Source organism: Papio anubis, chromosome 6 (assembly GCF_008728515.1).
Source record: "Papio anubis isolate 15944 chromosome 6, Panubis1.0, whole genome shotgun sequence".
Lineage (NCBI taxonomy): Eukaryota > Metazoa > Chordata > Mammalia > Primates > Cercopithecidae > Papio > Papio anubis.
The window spans coordinates 132,589,449-132,609,626 of NC_044981.1; the positions used below are offsets into that span (position 1 = coordinate 132,589,449).

The following is a 20,178-nucleotide window of genomic DNA, read 5'->3' on the forward strand; positions in this document are numbered from 1 at the left end:
TTGTATGTGACAGCCACATCCTTATTTTTGTACCTCAATTTTCCTTCTTTTATACACGCGCAGCCTGGAACTGATTTTTGATAAATGTTTCGTCCCTTCAAGTTCAGCCACGGTAGGAGATACTTTTTCTCAGGGCAGAATGAGGTATTGATCCAGGAGACGGCATATGCCGCCAGCAAAACTTTTAGGAATCTTTTATTGTCTCAGCTTTTGGACTTCAGAGAAATAAAACTAGAAGTGCAAATAGAAAGAAAGATGACAAAAAGTGTTCATAGTTTCTTAAAAAGTGCTCTTTGGTGGTTGATGTTTTTATGTTAGATTGCCCCTTGAAGATTATAAATCACATTCACAGCAGATGACCCTATAATCTTCCTTTGTAGTTTTAACAAATTTATTAAATAAAGCTTACCCATATTCAGGCTGCTTGAGCTAAAGTCTTACCTCTTCTTGGCTTTAGTTAGATGAAGCCCTGTAATATTTAATACAAATTTATTTTCTTGATTTTTAATTCAATCAAATAATGGAATGGTTTAGCAGGAGCATTCATACGTAATTCTTCTTAGAAATTATTAATTTTTAAGAATTATTAATTCTTTAAGTCTTAAAGAATTATTTTATTAAAGAATACTTTAATTAGTAAAGTATTATTAATTCTTCTTAAAAATTATTGTGCCTTCAACTATTTAGGGATAATGCTTGCCTTCACATTTAGAAATATTTTCAGATGTTTCTGAAGCTCAGAATAAAGCTACCAGATATATCTTTTCTCATTTGATATATAGTTTATGCCTTCATGGTGTAGAAGATCATAAATAACATATCCATAATTTATGTGAGAAGAAGTTGTAACGTTACTATTCAAAAGATGTTACATTGTTTAGTCAGTGATACCGTTTTATAAACTCTCCAGAAAAACTACTGGGCAAAAACTATATGCTTTTTAATGTTATTATGTTTGTATGACGTTATAATTTAACCTGTTTTCTTTTTCCCAGAAGTAGAATTGTGGTAAAAATCTGCAAATTTAAAAATACGTGACCATTTCCAAGTACTCATTTTATTTTCAAATTTCCTTTTATCCATAGATGACTATAAGGCAGTATCTTCTGCTCTGCATACCTTTTTATCTTAGAGCTAAGAGAATTGTTTTATTTTTTCTTTATTTTCTATTTTTTCCCTAAGTCCTAATCTTCGCAAGGAAGCCAGAAGTGTGACAGAAAGGTGTGATTTTTAATTTACACCAGAGTCTCGCAAATAATGACTTTTCACACCCTGCTATTGCTGCTTAGCCTAGGGGAGGAGTTCTATGGCTACTGTTTGTCATAGCAAATTAAATCCACTGCTGAAATTCAGAAAGATGTTCTTCTATATTTAACCCTTGTTTTCAATTTTTCAAGTTGGTGTTTGTGAATACTTATGAGTATGAGGCTTAATACTTTGAAGTCTACCTGTTTTCTAGGAAATGATTCTTGAAGACTATCTTTCCAGCTTGTCACATATGCAAGGTAAACATCTTTCCCCTTTTCCACTATTTTAACTATAATGTTCGTAATTGTAACTTATTTAAATATACAAAAATGAAAAATACAACAATAGTTCTATTTAAAACTTCCATCAGTAAAATTTAAATTCACGACTAATAAACATTTTTATCTTTCCTTATGATTCCATTTCTCCAAGAGTAGCTTTTTCCTTGGTCTTTATAGAATAGTCAGTATCTTAATGTACAAGTAAATCTATATCATTTAGATTGAGATTTCAAATTGACAAGTAATGATAAAAGGTTAAAATGTTTTAAATTTATTTCAGTTCCCTCCCCACCCACCCCGCCTCCAAGTCCATCAGAAGTCCTTTGGATTTAATTACAAAAACCAGAAATAAGCTTCCTTAGGGAAATAGCTTTAAGTTTTCTAAGTGGTTGGAGACAAGCGGCATGCAAAAATAACTGAAATAGTTAAAGAATGTATCTTGCAAACTTTGCCTACGCTTCTTTCACAATAATTATTAACATATTTAATTATTTTCCAATTTTGAATATGCCCAATTAAGTAAAAAATTTTCAGTCAGAGTGGTAGTTTATCCTAGTTATCTCACCAATCATAACAGTGTCCAATAGAGTTCTAGAACTCAGAGGGATATGTAAGAGTAGTATTGGAAGGAAGGACAGAAACATTCAGATTCTCCTGAGAAATTTGGGTCCTACTTCCTCCTCTTGCTAAAGGAAAACAATGAGAAGCAGTAAGTTACAATCTCCTTCTCCTAGCTAGGAGAAGCAAGGGGTTAACCAGTCTTGGTTTACTAAGTATCTCTGTCAGGCTTTTATCTGATCCTTCCTCCCTTCCTCCCCTGCCCACCCCTTCTGTAAATGTCAACCACTTCCTGAGGAGCCTGGTACTGGTGAATTTCACACCTTTCTTTTATTTGTGAAGAAACCTGGGTGTTAATGGTACAGGATTGGGTACCATTGTGTGTCTCTGGCTGTCTGTTAGTAAAGCTTAGGATGCCTGTGGAAAAAAAGTAGGAGAAGGTGAAGAAATCTGAGAAATGAGATACTAGGAAATAGTTTTAAATCAGGTCTTATTTTTAAAGTGAGTGTGTGTTTTGTTAGCAATTTTTAAATGTACATTGTAAAAATCGTAATTTTTAAAAAGCTTAACATTGAGAGTATAAAGGAGTCTAGCAAAGGAAGGGGCTATTAAAAAAAAATTAAGGCACAATCAGAAAGAAAAGCTGGAGAATTCTCTGACCTTTTGCTCTACAGGTGTATTTACAGGAGACAGCAATGGAAACCTGGTCAGTTGAGCAGGTCTGCAGTTGGTTGGTGGAGAAAAATTTAGGCGAGCTAGTTCATAGGTTTCAAGGTGAGTTGTTTATACTTTCCAAAAATTTTAATTGAGCAACCTAGATATTCTGATGTCCTCTCTTACTGAAAATTACTTTTGTTGCCAAATGTCTGTGTGCATGTAAATGTGGATGTGGGGTTGCTGCAGTAGAGAACTTTACATTTCTTTATGGACTGTAGCAGAGTTTCCACTTGAAAGTAACATCCACAGGAGAATATAGTGTTTCAAGAACTCAAATAAAATAAAGTCTTAGGGGTCATTTAAAATACATATTTGATATATGCATTTAATATTGCTTTTGTTCTTAAGTAATACAGTATGTACTTTTTGTAGTGTTGGGTTTATAAGGTTGAATACCGGCTAGGAGGTATTACGAAGAATAATTTCCTAAGATTTTTTTCTTTATAAAAACAATACCAGTTAGAGAGAACTAGAATGGGGAGGGTGTTAATGCGGAAATAATAAGTTTTTTATTGTGATTCCATGTTCTGGTGCTTTCTTAGGACCAGGCATTGATTTGGAATTATGCAACATTGGAGTTCTGTCTTTGTCAAAAATATGGATCCATTTATAATGGCAGGGGACAAGTTTAGATGATCCTTTTATCACTAGAGGGAATTTTGCCTCTTCAGAATGCCTGTGTTTTGCCAGAAAGCCATGTAGAAACTAATTTTTTTTCTTTTTCCCAGAGGAAGAAGTAAGTGGGGCCGCTCTTCTCGCACTTAATGATCGGATGGTTCAGCAACTGGTAAAGAAAATTGGGCACCAGGCTGTTCTGATGGATTTAATTAAAAAATACAAGCAGAACACTCAAGGACTGAAGTCCCCGGAAAACCCCAAAGAGGCAGCCCTGGTCATGCAAACAGAAGCAGCCCGAGAGTGAGTATGTTCATAAATGGCCTTAATTTTTTTTTCCCAAGCTTTCCCAATGGTGTCTAGAGCATGACGTTTGGGTTTAAAGCCCTTTGAAAATTGTGATCATTTTCTGCTAGACTGTATGTACAGTATTTCTAATATTTGAGCAAAGGAGGTTGTAAAATTTTAAGAATCAAGAAACTTTCTTATACACCATTTTTTAAACACTGATTCCAATCATTAGGGAAGTCCTATTAGCAAGGAGTTTCTATGTAAAATGCTGTGGAACAAGCAGTTGAAATAGACATGTAACAGAAGGAGAAACGGATCCTGAAGCTCTGGTTTTAAGATCAGGCTTTGGAAAAGGCATCTTGATTGCTCCTTTGCTTTTCCCAAAACTGTTTATTTATTAATCTAGTTATTTATTTTCCTAGGATTTCTTAGAGTAATGAACTTATACTCTCCTCTAGTTGCCTTTACGATGTAATTTGCTAAACACATTATTGTCACATGAGTTTTCTAATTTTTTAAGAGTATCCTTATAATAATGAATACTATGAAACACCCCAAAAAATCATGTAGAAAAAGTAGTGGTGGCAGATAAAAGCTCTGAAGTTTGGGGATGGTTTTATCTGTTTGTTTTTTAATCACTGACTTCTGCAATGGAAAGAAATGATAACAGGATTTATAAGGCTGAAATTTTCATTTTACACATCCATCTATGCCCTGGGATCATTTCGGCCATTCTGATTTGATTTTTCCATTTTCAAGATTTTTTTGTAAGGTTTCTAAGATTAAATAAATTTTAAAGATTTTGATGATTGATAAAATCTATTCTATGTTTTTACTTTAATTTTTTGAGATTAGATTGGTAATAATAAAGATTTCTCTCTTTCTCCTTGATAAGTAATATAATGGTAGAGACCTGACATAAGCAAGTTTATTTCTAGAATATTTGAATATTTGGGACATGGAGGGGAATAGGTAGCCTTGAAGGGATGGTATAGAGCTGGACTGGAAATTCTACTAATTGATTTTTTTAAAAAAAAAGCTTTTTGGTTTTTTTGGAGATGGATCTCAGTCTGACCCCCAGGCTGGAATGCTGTGACAGCAGGATCATAGCTCACACAGCTTCGAATTCCTGGGCTCAAGCAATCCTCCTGCTTCCGCCTCCCAAGTAGTTGGGATTACAGGCACTCAACACCATGCCTGGCTAATCTATTTTTATTTTTTTAAACAAATGGTGGTCTCACTATGTTGCCCAGGTTGGTCTCCAACTCCTGGCCTCAAGCCATCCTCCCACCTCAGCCTCCTAAAGTGCTGGGATTACAGGCAAGAGCTGCTTCGCCCGGCCCCCAGCTGATTTATTTGAAGGATTTCTAAACATTGTTTTGGCATATCTGTGTAAAAGAGGACACTCTTGAACATGTAAGTTTTGATGAAGTTCCCATTGCAAGCTTTTACTCCTTCCCAGCAAGGGAAGGGTAGGAACCTGAAAGAGAGATCAAGGTAATTTCCTTGCATTTTGGGATGAGTAGGACTTTTGAGCTGGAAGTTCCCTTCCATTGAGTGGAATCTTGATATTGCCTTAGGCACAGCTTAGAAGAAAACAGGCAGTCTTGTTTCCACTGCAAATCAGTTTGTAATGTTCTCAAGCAAAAGAGAACTGGCTGGACTGCCAGGAAACCTGGGCTTCCTTCCTGGTTCTACCACTGACTTGGATTGATTATATTAAATGTTGGCATTCCTGCTTCTTCATCTGTACATTGTGAAAAGTAATATGGTACTTACCTCCTCTTTAATTCACACTGATGTTAGGAGTATCACAATCTTTGAGCAAATCTGTCCTTTTTCTCCTAGACTAAAATAGTCCTGTGTTAAATATGAAACTTTGTTAACCGGGTTAAGAAAGCTAGTTTCAAACATGGCCAAGACTGGGACCACTGTTTGTCTGGGGATTTATGAGTGGGGACTTTGCACTCTACCCACAAGCAGCTGACTCACCTTAGGGATTTGTTTGTCTTGTATTTAGATTAAATTCTTCTGGTGCAGCATTACAATTGCATGTGAGAAGAGAAAACTTACTGCTTTATATTTGATTAAAATGCTTGTTGGTTGTATTTGCTTATTGTCAAATGTATTTATTAACTATGTTGTCACTTGACAATCATCAAGTGAGAATGATAGTAGAAAGAGCCATGAGAATACGCTGTTTAATTAAACCCCCTTAGAGAGTGTTTAATAAAGATAGGAGACTCGGTGTACAGAAGAACCCTGAAGCTAGCTATCAAGACACCTGATTTCAACCCCCTGTCATGATATTAGCCCCTCATCCAGCCTTGGAAATTTGTCTGACCCCTTTTAGTTTTAGCTTCTTCAATTGTAAAATGAAGTAGGTAGAATAAGTGATACTTTAGGTCCCTTCTAAAGAGGCTGTGATGGCATTCTAGATCTGAGATAGCTGATAGGTTTCCGTTTGAGTAGATTCCCATTAATGGCTAGTGGTTGCCTGTGTGAACCCAAAAGTCTCTGAGACAGGTCTCAATCAATTGAGAAAGTTTATTTTGCCAAGGTTAAGGATGCATCCATGACACAGCTTCAGAAGGTCCTGATGACATGTGCCCAATGTAGTCAGGTACAGCTTGCTTTTATACATTTTAGGGAGGCATAACACATTAGTCAGTGTAAGATTTACATTTGTTTGAACTGGAAGCGCAGAACAGCTCAAAGGCGGATTTAAAATTTTTCTGATTGGCAGCTCAGTGCAGTGGGTCATGCCTGTAATCCCAGCACTTTGGGAGACCAAGGTGGGCAGATCACTTGAGGTCAGGAGTTCGAGACCAGCCTGACCAACATGGTGAAACCCCGTCTCTACTAAAAATACAAAAATTAGCCAGGCATGGTGGTGGGTGTCTGTAATCCCAGCTACTCAGGAGGTTGAGGCAGGAGAATTGCTTGAACCTGGGAGGCAGAGTTTGCAGTGAGCCGAGATCGTATCATTGTACTCCAGCCTGAGTGACAGAGCGAGACTCTGTCTCAAAAAAAAAAAAAAAAAGCCTGGCGTGGTGGCTCACGCCTGTAATCCCAGCACTTTGGGAGGCAGAGGCAGGTGAATCACGAGGTCAGGAGATTGAGACCATCCTGGCTAACACGGTGAAACCCCGTCTCTACTAAAATTAGCTGGGCGTGGTGGCGGGCACCTGTAATCCCAGCTACTCAGGAGGCTGAGGCAGGAGAATGGCATGAACCCAGGAGGCAAAGGTTGCAGTGAGCCGAGATCCGGCCACTGCACTGCAGCCTGGGTGACAAAGCAAGACTCCGTCTCAAAAAAAAAAAAAAAAAAATTCTGATTGGCAATTGATTGAAAGAGTTATTATCAATAGAAATGTCTGGGTTATAAGGGGTTGTGGAGACTAAGGTTTTCTCATGCAGTTGAAGCCTCCAGGTAGCAGGCTTCAGACAGAATAGATCATAAATGTATCTCTTTTTTGTTTGAAATGGAGTCTTGCTTTGTCTTCCAGGCTGGAATGCAGTGGTGCTGTCTCGGCTGACTGCAACCTCTGCCTCCCAGGTTCAAGCGATTCTCCTGCCTCAGCCTCCTGAGTAGCTGGGCTATAGGCGCCAGCCACCACGCCTGGCTAATTTTTTGTATTTTTAGTAAAGATAGGGTTTCACTGTGTTAGCCAGGATGGTCTTGATCTCCTGACCTAGTGGTCCACCTGCCTCGGCCTCCCAAAATGCTGGGATTACAGGCGTGATCTACCATGCCTGGCCCATAAATGTTTCTTATTAGACTGAATGTCTGTGTTGATGTTAATGCTGGTCAACTTTTCCTGAATTCTAAAAGGGAGGAGGGTATAATGAAGCATGTCCAATCTTCCCTTCCCATCATGGCCTGAACTAGTTTTTCAGGTTAATTTTGGAATGCCTTTAGCTGAGAGGAGGGGTCCATTCAAATGGTTGGGGGCCTTAGAATTGTATTTTTGGTTTACACCTGGCCTTTTTTTTTTTTTTAATGGAGTTTCACTCTTGTTGCTCAGGCTACAGTGCAATGGCATGATCTCAGCTCACTGCAACCTCCACCTCCCAGGTTCAAGTGATTCTCCTGCCTCAGTCTCCCGAGTAGCTGAGATTACAGGTGCCTGCCACCACGTCCAGCTGATTTTTGTGTTTTGAGTAGAGACAAGGCTTTGTCATCTTGGCCAGGCTGGCCTCAAAATCCTGACGTAAGGTGATCCACTTGCCTTGGCCTCCCAAAATGCTGGGATTACAGATGTGAGCCACCATACCCGGCCTGGCATGTTATTTTAAAAAGGATTTGTAGGCCACTTCTGGGCAGGATATTTAGCGTCTTGTTGATACCTCAGCAAATGATGGGGATATGAAATAAGTGGGCATATTTGCAGTTGCTTTGTGGTTGTTGTTCTTGTTGAAACTGGTAGAAAAATCATTGGTCAGGAAGGTGAAAAACTGAGTTCAAATCCTGGCACTGCTACTGAGTAGCTCACCAGGAGTTGCTTTGCCTTCTAGGCTTCAGTTGCGTTACTTGGAAAATGAGGGAGTTAGTAGAGTGTATTTCTAAGATCATGAGGTTTCACAGATAATAAAATGTCTCCCAAAGTGGCAGAGAGCAGAGTAGGGATCTGAAAGTTTACCATTTAATTTTGCCAGACAAGAATATTAGCTAAAAAAGAAACATTCTACGATCACCATCATTTCATAAAGGAAAATATTATCTTTTGTGTGTGTGTGTGTGTGAGATGGGGTCTTGCTCTGTAGCCCAGGCTGGAGTGCAGTGGTGAGATCTCGTCTCACTACAAGCTCCGCCTCCCGGGTTTACGCCATTCTCCTGCCTCAGCCTCCCGAGTAGCTGGGACTACGGGTGCCTGCCACCACGCCTGGCTAATTTTTTGTATTTTTAGTAGAGACGGGGTTTCACCGTGTTATCCAGGATGGTCTCGATCTCCTGACCTCGTGATCCGCCTGCCTCAGCCTCCCAAAGTGCTGGGATTACAGGTGCGAGCCACCACGCCTGGCTGGAAAATATTGTCTTAATGCCATTTAAAAATAGGATAGATCGGTGAAAACAGCATTATGAACTGGCAGCAGTCTGCCTCCTGGCACGTAGGAATCAATTAATTAAATGACGCCAGAGGGGCCTTCTTTCCGTTCTCTTACTCATGAGTCTAATGTGGAACTTGGAAGTGGACACAGACCATGATACTTACTCTGGGCTGGTGCTACCCTCTGAGCTGCTGTGAGATCAATGGTCATGTCACCTGTTGAATAGTGCCTGACCCACCTCTTCTTTCTTCGTTACAGGGATGAAGAGTCCTCTAGTCCAGCCAGCCATGGGGAGCGAATGCCATCTTTCTATCCAGCTGAAAACCTTGATAATGAACTAATTGACCAAAGAGTATTGAAACAGAGGTGGGGATACCAACTTTAAGACAGTTTAAAGCCAAATAACATTCTTCTCTATTTCTTCTTGATAAAGTTTCATATGTTTAGATGTATTTCTAATTTGAAACTTTTTGTTTTCCTGGAAGGGAATATATTTTTATCCAGTGATAAAGATATTTGGTAAAAGATGAAGATTAAATTTCCTGATCTTTGTACTGGAAAAGTGAAGTTTTAGAATGATAGTGTACATGTTTCAAGTGTACATTTTTAAGGAAAAAGAGGATTTCTCTGTGATAAACTCTTCAAGGTGATTGGCAGTAGTCACAAAGATGAAATTTATTCAGTGAATAATGTTCTATAGAGTATCCCTTGGTGGAGTTTGAGTTTTGAATTTTGTAGTTGTTGCTTTAACTTGACTCTCCCGTTAGAGGGAGGTACGCCATTTGCTTTATATTCCAGTTGTTTTGGTAAACGTTTCCTCCATGTTCCTACACTGGGTTTTACATAGTATAATATTTCAATATATGGATTACAGCAGAACAAAGGAAAACGGTAGACTTAGAGAACCACATGTAGGATTTGGTGCTGAGATGGTCATAGGTAAGATGTGATACGGAGGTCACAGCATCCCCTAGAACAGTGGTTCCCAATCTTTTCGACACCAGAGACTGATTTCATGGAAAACAGTTTTTCCGAGGACTGGGGTCGGGGAGATGGTTTGGGGATGAGTCAAGCACATCCCATTTATTGTGCACTTTATTTCTATTATTATATTCTAATATATAATGAAATAATCATACAACTCACCATAACATAGAATCAGTGAGGGCCCTGAGCTTATTTTTCTGCAACTAGACAGTCCCATCTTGGGGTGTTGGGAGACAGTGACAGATCATCAGGCATCAGATTCTCAGAAGGAGTGCGCAAGCTAGATCCTTCACATGCACAGTTCACAATAGGGTTTGCGCTCCTATGAGCATCTAATGCTCACTGATCTGACAGGAGGCGGAGCTCAGGTGGTAATGCCAGTGATGGGAAGTGGCTATAAATATAGATGAAGCTTCGCTCGCTCACCTGCTGCTCACCTCCTGCTGTGTGGCTTGGTTCCTAACAGGCCATGAACCAGTACTGGTATGTGGCCTGGGGGTTAAGAACTCCTGTCCTAGAGCATTTCACAGCCATCCCACCCAGGCAATCCGTGCATCCATAACTCAGATTACCTATTGTCTCCAGCCACTAACAAGCAAATGCAATGCCTTAAACGTAGTTCATTGAAAAGAGAGACTGTCAGCTTGCACAGAAAGAATAATCGGGCAATAGACAAGAAAGGATGTAGTTTTCACAAACCATTTACACCATCAGCTCGTTTTGCCCACACAGCAGTTCAGAAAGGTGGGCATTATTCTCTCCTTTTTGTAAATGAGTACAAACGAGATTTAGAGCAGTCAAAGGGTTTCTAGCTATTTTTTCGAAGTGGGCTGTTACTGCCTCAGCACAGGACCTAGCCACCCTCAGCATGAAAGCTCAGGGGACTGGGCAACAGCCTCTGACTCAGGCCTGCAAGGTCCCAGCAGCCCTATGAGCGCAGAGAAGAGCAGCAGCTTTGATGAGGAGCTCCTGCAAATGGGCTTTGGCTCTGGGCTGTCCTTTCTGCTCTCTTTCCCTCTCTTCAACCTTGGACCCCACCTCCAGCCCCACAGCCTCGGTGCCTCAAGATCTCCCAGTGTTAGGGCCCACTGACTCTTGTTTGGGGTGGCGACGAAGAAGGTGGAAGGGCATGTCCTACGTGTGAAATTCATTGCCTTGGTCTTCCTGGATTGAACTACGATTCAGAAAGTGGAAATCCATTTGTAAAGTGGCTTCATTCCCCTCCTTCCCACTCATGGGTGCTTGCTGATTCCTAGAGCTTGCCTGTGATTGGCTCCAGGTGCACGGAGTAAGCCATGAGCTCTCCACTACCCCTTCCAACAGGAAGCTGCTAATTGCAGCCAGTCCCCATGTCTATAACTGTGGAAGTGTGAGTAGAGTTGGGGAGAACCGTGATTAGACCCAGTGCTACCTACCCTGGTAGCACTGTCTCTGTATCCTCATCTGCAAAATGGAAATAATAATGATACTTTCTCATGGTGCTGTTTTGAGCATTAAGAATAGAGAATGCCTGCCAAGTTCCAAGCAGAGTGGAAGCACACAGAGGACACTCGGTGTACAACCATTTCTCCAGCCCTGCTCCTGGAGGTGTTCCTGCTTTCCTTAGGGTGTCTTTTCTCTGCCTACTTAACACAGCAGATAAGGATGCAACCTTCTATACCTGTAGGTCTTCTCTTTTCCTTTTTCTTTCTTTTTTTTTTTTTTGATGACATGGGGTCTCACTCTATCACCCAGGCTGGAGTGCAGTGATGCAATCAGGGCTCACTGCAGCCTTGACCTTTCAGGCTCCGGCAGTCCTCCTGCCTTAACCTTCGGGAGTAGCTGGGACCACAGGTATGCACTACCAGGCCCAGCTACTTTTTTAAATGATATGTAGAGATGAGATCTCGGTGTGTTGCCCAGGCTATCTTTCCTCCTTTCTAAGCCCTCTAACATTTGGTCCTCATCATGCTCCTGTGATACTGGCTGGGCAGGGTTATTCCAATTGTTTTCACATGGCTCACTTAATAGCATTTCACATTCTTCATAACACCTGGCAAGGGGGAGGAGAAAAATAGGACTGGCTAAGAAACTGAGAGAAGTAGAAGGGTTTGGAACCTAGAAGTGACACGCCCCTATCTTTATCTCTGGTCGTAAAGTCTCTCCTAAGCCCTTTACTTCTCTGTTTACCACCAGCTGCCCATCTCTGCATGCTGTACCTTGGGGTTAATGTTTCAAAAAGTAAACTTATCTTTCCTGCCTTCGTATGTATTTGGCAGTAAGAAACAAAATTCCTCTCACAGTAAAGACAACGGGAGTTTATTGTAAGCAAAGCATTTCCCAGCATCTAAGGGCAGAACAAGTAAGTTCCCGAGCATGAAGAAACAGGTGCTGGAAAGCCAGGCAGAGAAGTAGTCCCTTCCTTTCTCACAGGTCGTCTCTGTCTCCATTCTGCTTCCCTGTCTAGTCGGCCTCATTTCCTTGCTTCTCCCTACGAGGACAGATTTATCATACTACTTCTGGCTGTTCTGCTTCCCTCAAACTGCCTGGCATACGACTGCCTTGCCCTAGTACCAACTCCAAAGGAAATTCTCCCTATAAACAGCTCAGGTCCTCCCAGCCAACTGACTCTGTCTTTCAGTGTTGCTTTGTTCATGGGCCCAGCTTGAATCAGGTGTCCCCTCCTGGGCAATCAGCTGTGTGGGAGGAGTGGCCCATAAAGGCAGGGTGAAGTACCTATTTTAAATAATTCCCCTATGGCCCTGCCGTTTATCCAGGGCTGTGGATTGAGAGGGGGCAGAAGATTCTCTCCCCTCAAATGTCCTATCTCAGATGGTGGCTCCACCATCCAACCCTGTGAGCCAGATTGTTGGAGCCACTCTTGGTCCCTTTCTCCTGCCCCTCTGCCTAGGGCACTCTTCAGTCGACAGTTGTTGATTAAGGGCCTACTGTATGATTTTTGTGTCATGGTGTGTAGTTCCCTTCCTCTGCTCAACATCCTTCTACAGAAAGCCTCTGGTGACATTCCAGGCCAGGCACGGAGCCCTTCCTCTGTGTATAGTACCATCTACTTATCTCGTGCTTGACTTGTAAACTAGCTAATGAAATTGATCACTTTAAAGTTTGTATTCTCTCATTAGACTTTAAGTGCTTCAAGGACAATGACTATTTTTTTGGCTATTGTAAACCCGGCATTTAGCTTGGCTGCTTGCACATAGAGGCTCAATAGGAGCTTTAAAATGGAACTTGGGGCCGGGCATGGTGGCTCATGCCTATAATCCCAGCACTTTGGGAGGCTGAGGCGGGTGGATCACCTGAGGTCAGGAGTTTGAGAGCAGTCTGGCCAACATGGTAAAACTCCGTCTCTACTAAAAATACAAAAATTAGCCTGGCATGGTGTCGTGCACCTGTAATCCCAGCTACTCGAGAGGCTGAGGCAGTAGAATCACTTGAATCCAGGAGGCAGAGGTTACAGTGAGCTGAGATCACGCCATTGCACTCCAGCCTAGGTGACATAGTGAGACTCTGTCCAAATAAAATAAAATAAAATAAAATAAAATAAATCTTGGGATGTGTGAGCCAATGAAAGACTGAATACACTTTCTTTTTTTTTTTTTTTTTTTTTTGAGACGGAGTCTCGCTCTGTCACCCAGGCTGGAGTGCAGTGGCCGGATCTCAGCTCACTGCAAGCTCCGCCTCCCGGGTTCCCGCCATTCTCCTGCCTCAGCCTCCCGTGTAGCTGGGACTACAGGCGCCTGCCACCTCGCCCGGCTAGTTTTTTGTATTTCTTAATAGAGACGGGGTTTCACCGTGTTAGCCAGGATGGTCTCGATCTCCTGACCTCGTGATCCGCCCGTCTCGGCCTCCCAAAGTGCTGGGATTACAGGCTTGAGCCACCGCGCCCGGCGACTGAATACACTTTCATAGGAAGGGATAAATATTTCAATAACATCAATTTTTTTAGATATTTTAATACAATCCATATGTTAATTTTTTTTTTTTTTTTTTTTTAACAGAACCAAACTCCAGGGGTCTATAGGCCATTCATCCATAACAGGCTAGAAATCCGAAGGTGTTTGACCACAGGGCTTTCTTGAAGCCAGCCTTTTTCAAGAGGTAGAGAGGGATGGGGAATAAGTGCCAGCTTTTGGAGTCTCACATATTGGGTTCAAATCTTGACTCCTCCATTTGCCCACCAAATGGTTTCTGAACCATGTCTCCTGAACCTCAATATGTAGTCCTATGAGGTCCCAATGATAGAACGTATTAAAGCACCTGGCAGCTGTTACCACACCTCGCAAGCTGGCAGTTACCATTCTTGTGGGTTTTTTTTTTTTTTTTCCTGTTTTCCCTGAAGTGAACATATCCATTCCATCCAGATTGTTTGCTGACCAAAAAAAAAAGCCTGGAAATTCACCTGACTCTAGCTCTTGGAATGGCTCTAACAGTAGTGAAAATGAGGTGTGTGTTCAGTGGGTGAATTGGGTGTCCAAGCAAACGCTAGAGTGCTGTGGCGCATTGCAGTTTTCTCCAGTGACAGCAGATACTGTGCTCTTTAAAAAAATTTTTTTGATACAGGGTCTCACTCTGTCATCCAGGCTGGGGTGCAGTGGCACTATCTCAGCTCATTGCAACCTCCACTTCCCAGGCTCAAACAATTCTCCCACCTCAGTCTCCTCACTGCAAGCATGCACTGCCACACCCAGCTAATATTTGTATTTTTTATAGAGAGAGGGTTTCAACATGTAGCCCAGGCTAGTCATGAAGATACTGTGCTCTTTACTGAATTGCTTAAATGACCTTTCTGGAAGAAGAGATTAACAGGTCCCATATTCATCATGTGCTGGTGATTTTTGGGGAAGAGCTTTTTTTTACAATGTTATTCTTTTTTTTTTTTTGTCTATCCTGTTTGAAACTGTTCACCTCTCTTTTATAGCTAACAAGGCATGAAATCAGATAAACAGGTAGAGGCTTCCTAAATACTACTTTCAAGACTGCTCACTTGAATTTTAAATATATGTGTCCAGATGTTTTGCTTCTGTTTTTGGGTATAATTATAAATTAGTCATGGTTTCATGCATATTTAAAAATTATTTTAATGACAAACTTTCTTTTTGTTCTCGGTCTGGCCACTGCAATGAAATGGTGTAGAATAAGCCAATCCTTCTGCCTTTGCTCAGTGATTAAGGCAAATGTCAATGGATTTCAACACATCTGATGTATTGTTTGCAGGCTCTTCCACACGGGTAGTTCAGGCAAGAGGCCACACAGTTGTGTGTGCATCCAATACCAGTGTGCAATAAAGGGAAGCTGCAATGAAGTGTGCCAGCCTAGTTATGGGTTCATTAATGAAGGTTCCAATTTAGATGTGTGATTTATCTACTCAATTCCTACACCTCAATTCCTTGGTCTCCTAGGCCAAGAGCTCTGGGTGAGGGAATGATGAGAGGAACCAGTCTTATTCATCTATCCAGTCCCTGACACAGGTGATCAACAAATGTTCATTGCATGAAGGAACAGATGTATTGAGCTTTTTCTGTAGGCTCTTGTTAATTGAAATATATGTGACCACAATAGATAATGCAAGAGCCTTGTAGGAAGACACGGGGGTGAGATGCAATATCTTGAGATCCATCGTCACTCATGGTGATTCAATTATAGAGCTAAAGGGCAGATGGTCTGGGAGAGCAGTAAGTATAGATATTAGACCAGGATGTCAACCTGCTAATAGCCAGGGTTGGTAAGTCCGGAGATGAAGATAGGCAAGTATTTGAGTTTAGTTTTAAACCCTAGCTCTGTCCTTTACCAGCTGAGTAATCTTGGACAAGTTATATAACCTTACTAGGTCTTACTTTTCTTATCTGTAAAATAAATAGAAGAATGAATTAATTTATGAAAAAAACTTAGGAGCTCATTAGTTTTACCTATTGTTGTTCTTGTCTGGGCAGTCACTAAGACACAGGGTCCAAAGAGATTTAAAAAAAAATTCTGCTCTCAATTCTAACAAGTGGTCCCAAAGCAGAAGCAGCTCTAGGAACGGCAGGTAGACCAGCAGTGTCTGGAAGCCTTCCCAGGACTCAGGGCTCCAGGCAAGAGGAGGGTATGCGTCAGGCCTCCCAGAAGGCCTGGGACACCTGTTGGTTGTTGCTGTAGAAAACAAAATAGAAACAAGGTCTATGAACCAATATGTACCATGAGGTGAAGAGGGAAGTTTCAAGAATCTGATTAGAGAAGCCAGTTACCACTGAGACGGCGAGGGGGTGGGGCGGGGGAGGCATCAAAGACCACACAGGTGTTGAATTGACATGTTTAGATCTGAGTCCCAGGACAGTGGAGCAAGGATCTGAGAGTGAAATGCAAGATCCCATCATTTTGTACCACTTGCATGTGTAGAACCTTATGCCTAAAGGTTCTGTGTTGTGGAAATATTACATACTAACTCTATTCCTTGATTAGAGATTCCCAGCATAGTAAAACAAACAAACAAAAAAACCAACTTAACTTTGTTTAACCCGGGATTCTCTTTGTGTAACATCTATTAACATTACAACAAAACACCTTAGGAAATACTTATTTAAAGATTCCTTACCTAAATCAGGATTCATTCATTCATTCAATATGTAAATCCTTACTGAGTGCTTACTATGTGTGAGGCACTGTTGTAGGTACTGAGGATACAGTAGGGAAAAAAGACTGACCAAGCCTCCCACTTTGCAGAGCTCACCTTCTAATGTGGGGAGAAAAATAAATAAATATGACATGAGATGATAAACGTGCTTAAATGCTATGAAGACCAGTGATGCAGAAAAGCAGGAGTAGAAACAGAGAGTGAGCAGTGTGTGTGTACGTGTATGTGTCAGTGTCCAGGAGGGCTCTGTTTCAGATGGGGTTCTCAGGGAAGTCCTTTCAGCTTTGACTAGGTGATATTTGAGCAGGGACCCTAATGATGTGAGGAATATTGGCTTTGAGCTAGAACCAAACTTTCTCTCAGGGGAGGATATCTGCGGACCCAGCCAAACAGGAATTACAGAATCAGGGGAGATTGGGCTGACATGATTGATAAAGAACCCTGACTCCTGGTCATTTCTGTTAAATGTATTATTAAGTCTTTATAGAGGTCCAAAATAATCTTGATTTCTAATCCTGTTTTTCTTTTGTTCAGTCCAAATTACTGACTATACCCCATGCGCTAGGTACTATGTAGACATGGAGCTGGGGGTGGACGCTTTATTCCTTTCCTTGGGGAATTTAGAGTCTGGTAGGCAAGACATATGTAAGCGAGTACCTGCAACACAGAAAAATATGCCAAAAGAGAAATGCAGACGTAACACAGAGAGAGGGAGAAGTAAGACTTTCTGGGAAGGAAGCGTGGCGAAGACCCTTGGGGAAAGGCTTCACAAATACTGGAGAGGGATTTTGAAAGATGATTAGAAATTTATCTTAAGGAAAATGAAGCTGTTGAAGAAAAGGATGTTTACAGTGTGTGCAAGGTTCCAAACACCTGAAATCGCATGGAGGACTCTGTTTGGATTATTTTCAGAATGTGACAGAGACAGAGAAAATGGAGTTGCTGTAAATGGTGATATTCTGATAGAGAGGTAAGGAGGGGAGTTCTACGCCACGCTGAGCATCTCTTAACTTTGCATATTAGATTCATCTAGTGGACTTACAGGAAAAATACCAATGCCCTAAACTGATGATTCTCAAATTCTACTGTACTTATAAAACACGGAGGAATCTTGTTAAAACACAGACTCTGATTTAGTGGGTTGGAGTGGGGGCTGGGATTCCGCAATTCTTAATGCCAGTGCTGTTTTAAGACCATTTTTTGTTTTTGTTTTTGTTTTGAGAAGAAGTCTCACACTTTTGCCCAGGCTGGAGTGCAGTGGTGTGATCTCAGCTCACTGCAACCTCCGCCTCCCAGGTTCAGGCGATTCCCCTTGCCTCAGCTGGGATTACAGGCACCTGCCACCATGACTGGTGATATATATTTTTTTTTTTTTTTGTATTTTTAGTAGAGCTGGCTATTTTGTGTGTGTGTATGTTGGCCAGGCTGGTCTCAAACTCCTGACCTCGTGATCCACCCGCGTTGGCCTCCCAAAGTGCTGGGATTACAGGCGTCAGCCACCACACCCAGCCAAGACTATGTTTTGAGTAACAAAGCATTAGATGAATAAGAACTTCTGGGGATGAGAACAGCATCGGTATTTTCCTTTTTTTAAGTTCCACAAGTAATTCTAATGTATAATGAGAATTGAAAACTACTGCTGTACGTTAGGAAATAATCAAAGAGATTCAGTGATTTGATCAGGTACACATACTTTTCATCATTTATTGTGGCAGTGATGTAGAGAATGGATTGGAGAAAAATTAGAGGAGGAAGACCCATCAAAACACTAAAGTTCAAGCAAGAATTGATGAAGGTCTAAACTAAGATGGTGGTAATGGCCATAAAAAGGATGCTTAAATATAAAATCAACAGGACATGGTGGGTCTGTTAATGAGGAGAAGGGGAGAGTTTGCTAGGTGGTAAACTTTCTCCTGTACTTCTGGCTTGTGTAACTAGCGGTGCTATCAACCAATATGAGAAACCAAACATGAGTATAGCATTGCGAAGAATATGACCAACAGTTTATTCAATAGAACTTAGTGGGATGAAAAATAGGGATTCTGATAAAGCTACAGCTTCTGCTCACTCTTTTCCATATTAACATTTCATATAAGAAAACACTCAACAGAGTAAGTCTAAACAGTTCAATAATGCCACCACCTCCCAAAGAGAGGCCCTCATCATTTTTGTTTAAAGACCCAATTTTCTGTATTCCTCAGTAGCTACCAAATGTCCTTGCTCACTTTGATTGTTGGTGATAAATTAAACACATTTTAATACTTATGAACTGCAAAAATAGCACTACTGAACCATTTTGCAACAACTGAGTATGTCATGCCTCATTACTTTTTTTTTGGCGGGGAAGGTGTGGGGACGGAGTCTCACTCCGTTGCCCAGGCTGGAGTGCAGTGGTGTGATCTCAGCTCACTGCAACCTCTGCCTCCCAGGTTCAAGCGATTCTCCTGCCTCACCCTCCCAAGTAGCTGGGACTACAGGCGTGTTCCACCAAGCCCAGCTAATTTTTTTTGTATTTTCAGTACAGATGGGGTTTCACCATGTTAGTCAGTATTAACTCTATCTGCTGACCTTGTGATACACCCACCTCGGTCTCCCAAAGTGCTGGGATTACAGGCGTATGAATGAGGAAGAAAAAAGGAAAAGAAGGACTCAGAGGTGATAGCTCTGTGAGACTTGTTGATATATGTGTCATGGTGGTAGATAAGAAAAAGGCTGAGTTTCTGAAACTTTACATTTCTGTCAACACCAAGAGGAATTGGGGAATGGGAAGATTTTTAAAAAACTTTTATTTTTGCTTCATTTTTGATGAATTAGGGCTTCAAAGACTCCCGAGGCCTTGAATCTCACATTGGGGCCCAAAAACATGGAGGGTTTGTGGGACATCTGTCTAACTTTGCCAAGACATGGTGCCTGATGCTGGTCACATCTCTCTTTTCTTTGGGCTTGATTATAGATTCACACATGCATTTCAGACATGTAATTCCTCTGGAAATCTCATAAATGTATTGCCAGGTGTGAAAGCCCTGGGCTATAAAACATAAATTAAAAGCAAACATCAAAATTATAGGAATGTGACTCAAACGTTTTTCTGAATTCACAGTGGGTGCCATCAGTTGCTGCAACAAAACAGCATTCTCTTCATAGTTTATAGGTGCTTTGAAGTGACACTGTTCAATATTTTCAGAGACAGCATCTCACCTTGTTCATTGGCATGTGTCTCTCTATTGGGCTCTTCAAAACTTCTTGTTTACTTTGTTTTTTTAGCAGTAGCTACTCTTGCCAAGGTAAAGCAGGAAATTCCCAGGTTACTGGCATAATTAACTCAGAAGCAGAATTTCTGGTTCATCTGTAATTTGGTAAAATTTGTTCCCTGTTTGGAAGGGGTGTGCACCATAATATCTTCTGTCCTAGGATAAAATGACAGCAAATTATTTAAATAGATATCTAAGCCTCCACTGGCTTCTTCCTCTTCTATGTCCCCAAAACATTTCAGGTTTGGGATGTTGCAGAGATCACATGCCATTTAGCTTCAGAGTTCATAACATAAACTGGGTATCCCAATCTATACCATTTTCAGTGTATAAAGTCTGCAGGCTTGGATGTAGAGAGGAATTAAATGAAATGGGATGCCACAATACACCTACTTGTGGGACACAATTTCTTTCAGTTCAGTCCCTGGAGAGCAGCATAGTTTCACTGCTTTCTCTCCCAGTGGTGGGAGTACTAATAGTACTGCAGGTGGCACTCGAGATGAGAAGACCAAGCCCTGTAGCCAGGATGTGTGTTCTTCAAGGCAAAGGATTCTGCTCGTCCCTTATTCTC

The 20,178-nt window shown here is 41.3% G+C and overlaps 1 protein-coding gene across 4 annotated transcripts in view; it reads left to right on the forward strand.

The window, feature by feature from the left end:
• Positions 1-2,405: 2,405 nt before the first annotated feature.
• SAMD3 (sterile alpha motif domain containing 3) overlaps positions 2,406-20,178 on the forward strand; it is a 66,319-nt gene continuing 48,546 nt past the window's right edge. For 2 of the 4 annotated variants that reach the window (XM_031667447.1, XM_031667448.1), the window contains exons 1-3: positions 2,406-2,861; positions 3,533-3,722; positions 9,021-9,128. In XM_031667447.1, coding sequence (XP_031523307.1) covers positions 2,783-2,861; positions 3,533-3,722; positions 9,021-9,128 — 377 coding nt within the window. In that variant the 5' untranslated portion in view covers positions 2,406-2,782. The remainder of the gene's footprint in view (positions 2,862-3,532; positions 3,723-9,020; positions 9,129-20,178) is intronic. The other 2 variants (XM_031667445.1, XM_031667446.1) reach the window with 2 other exon arrangements.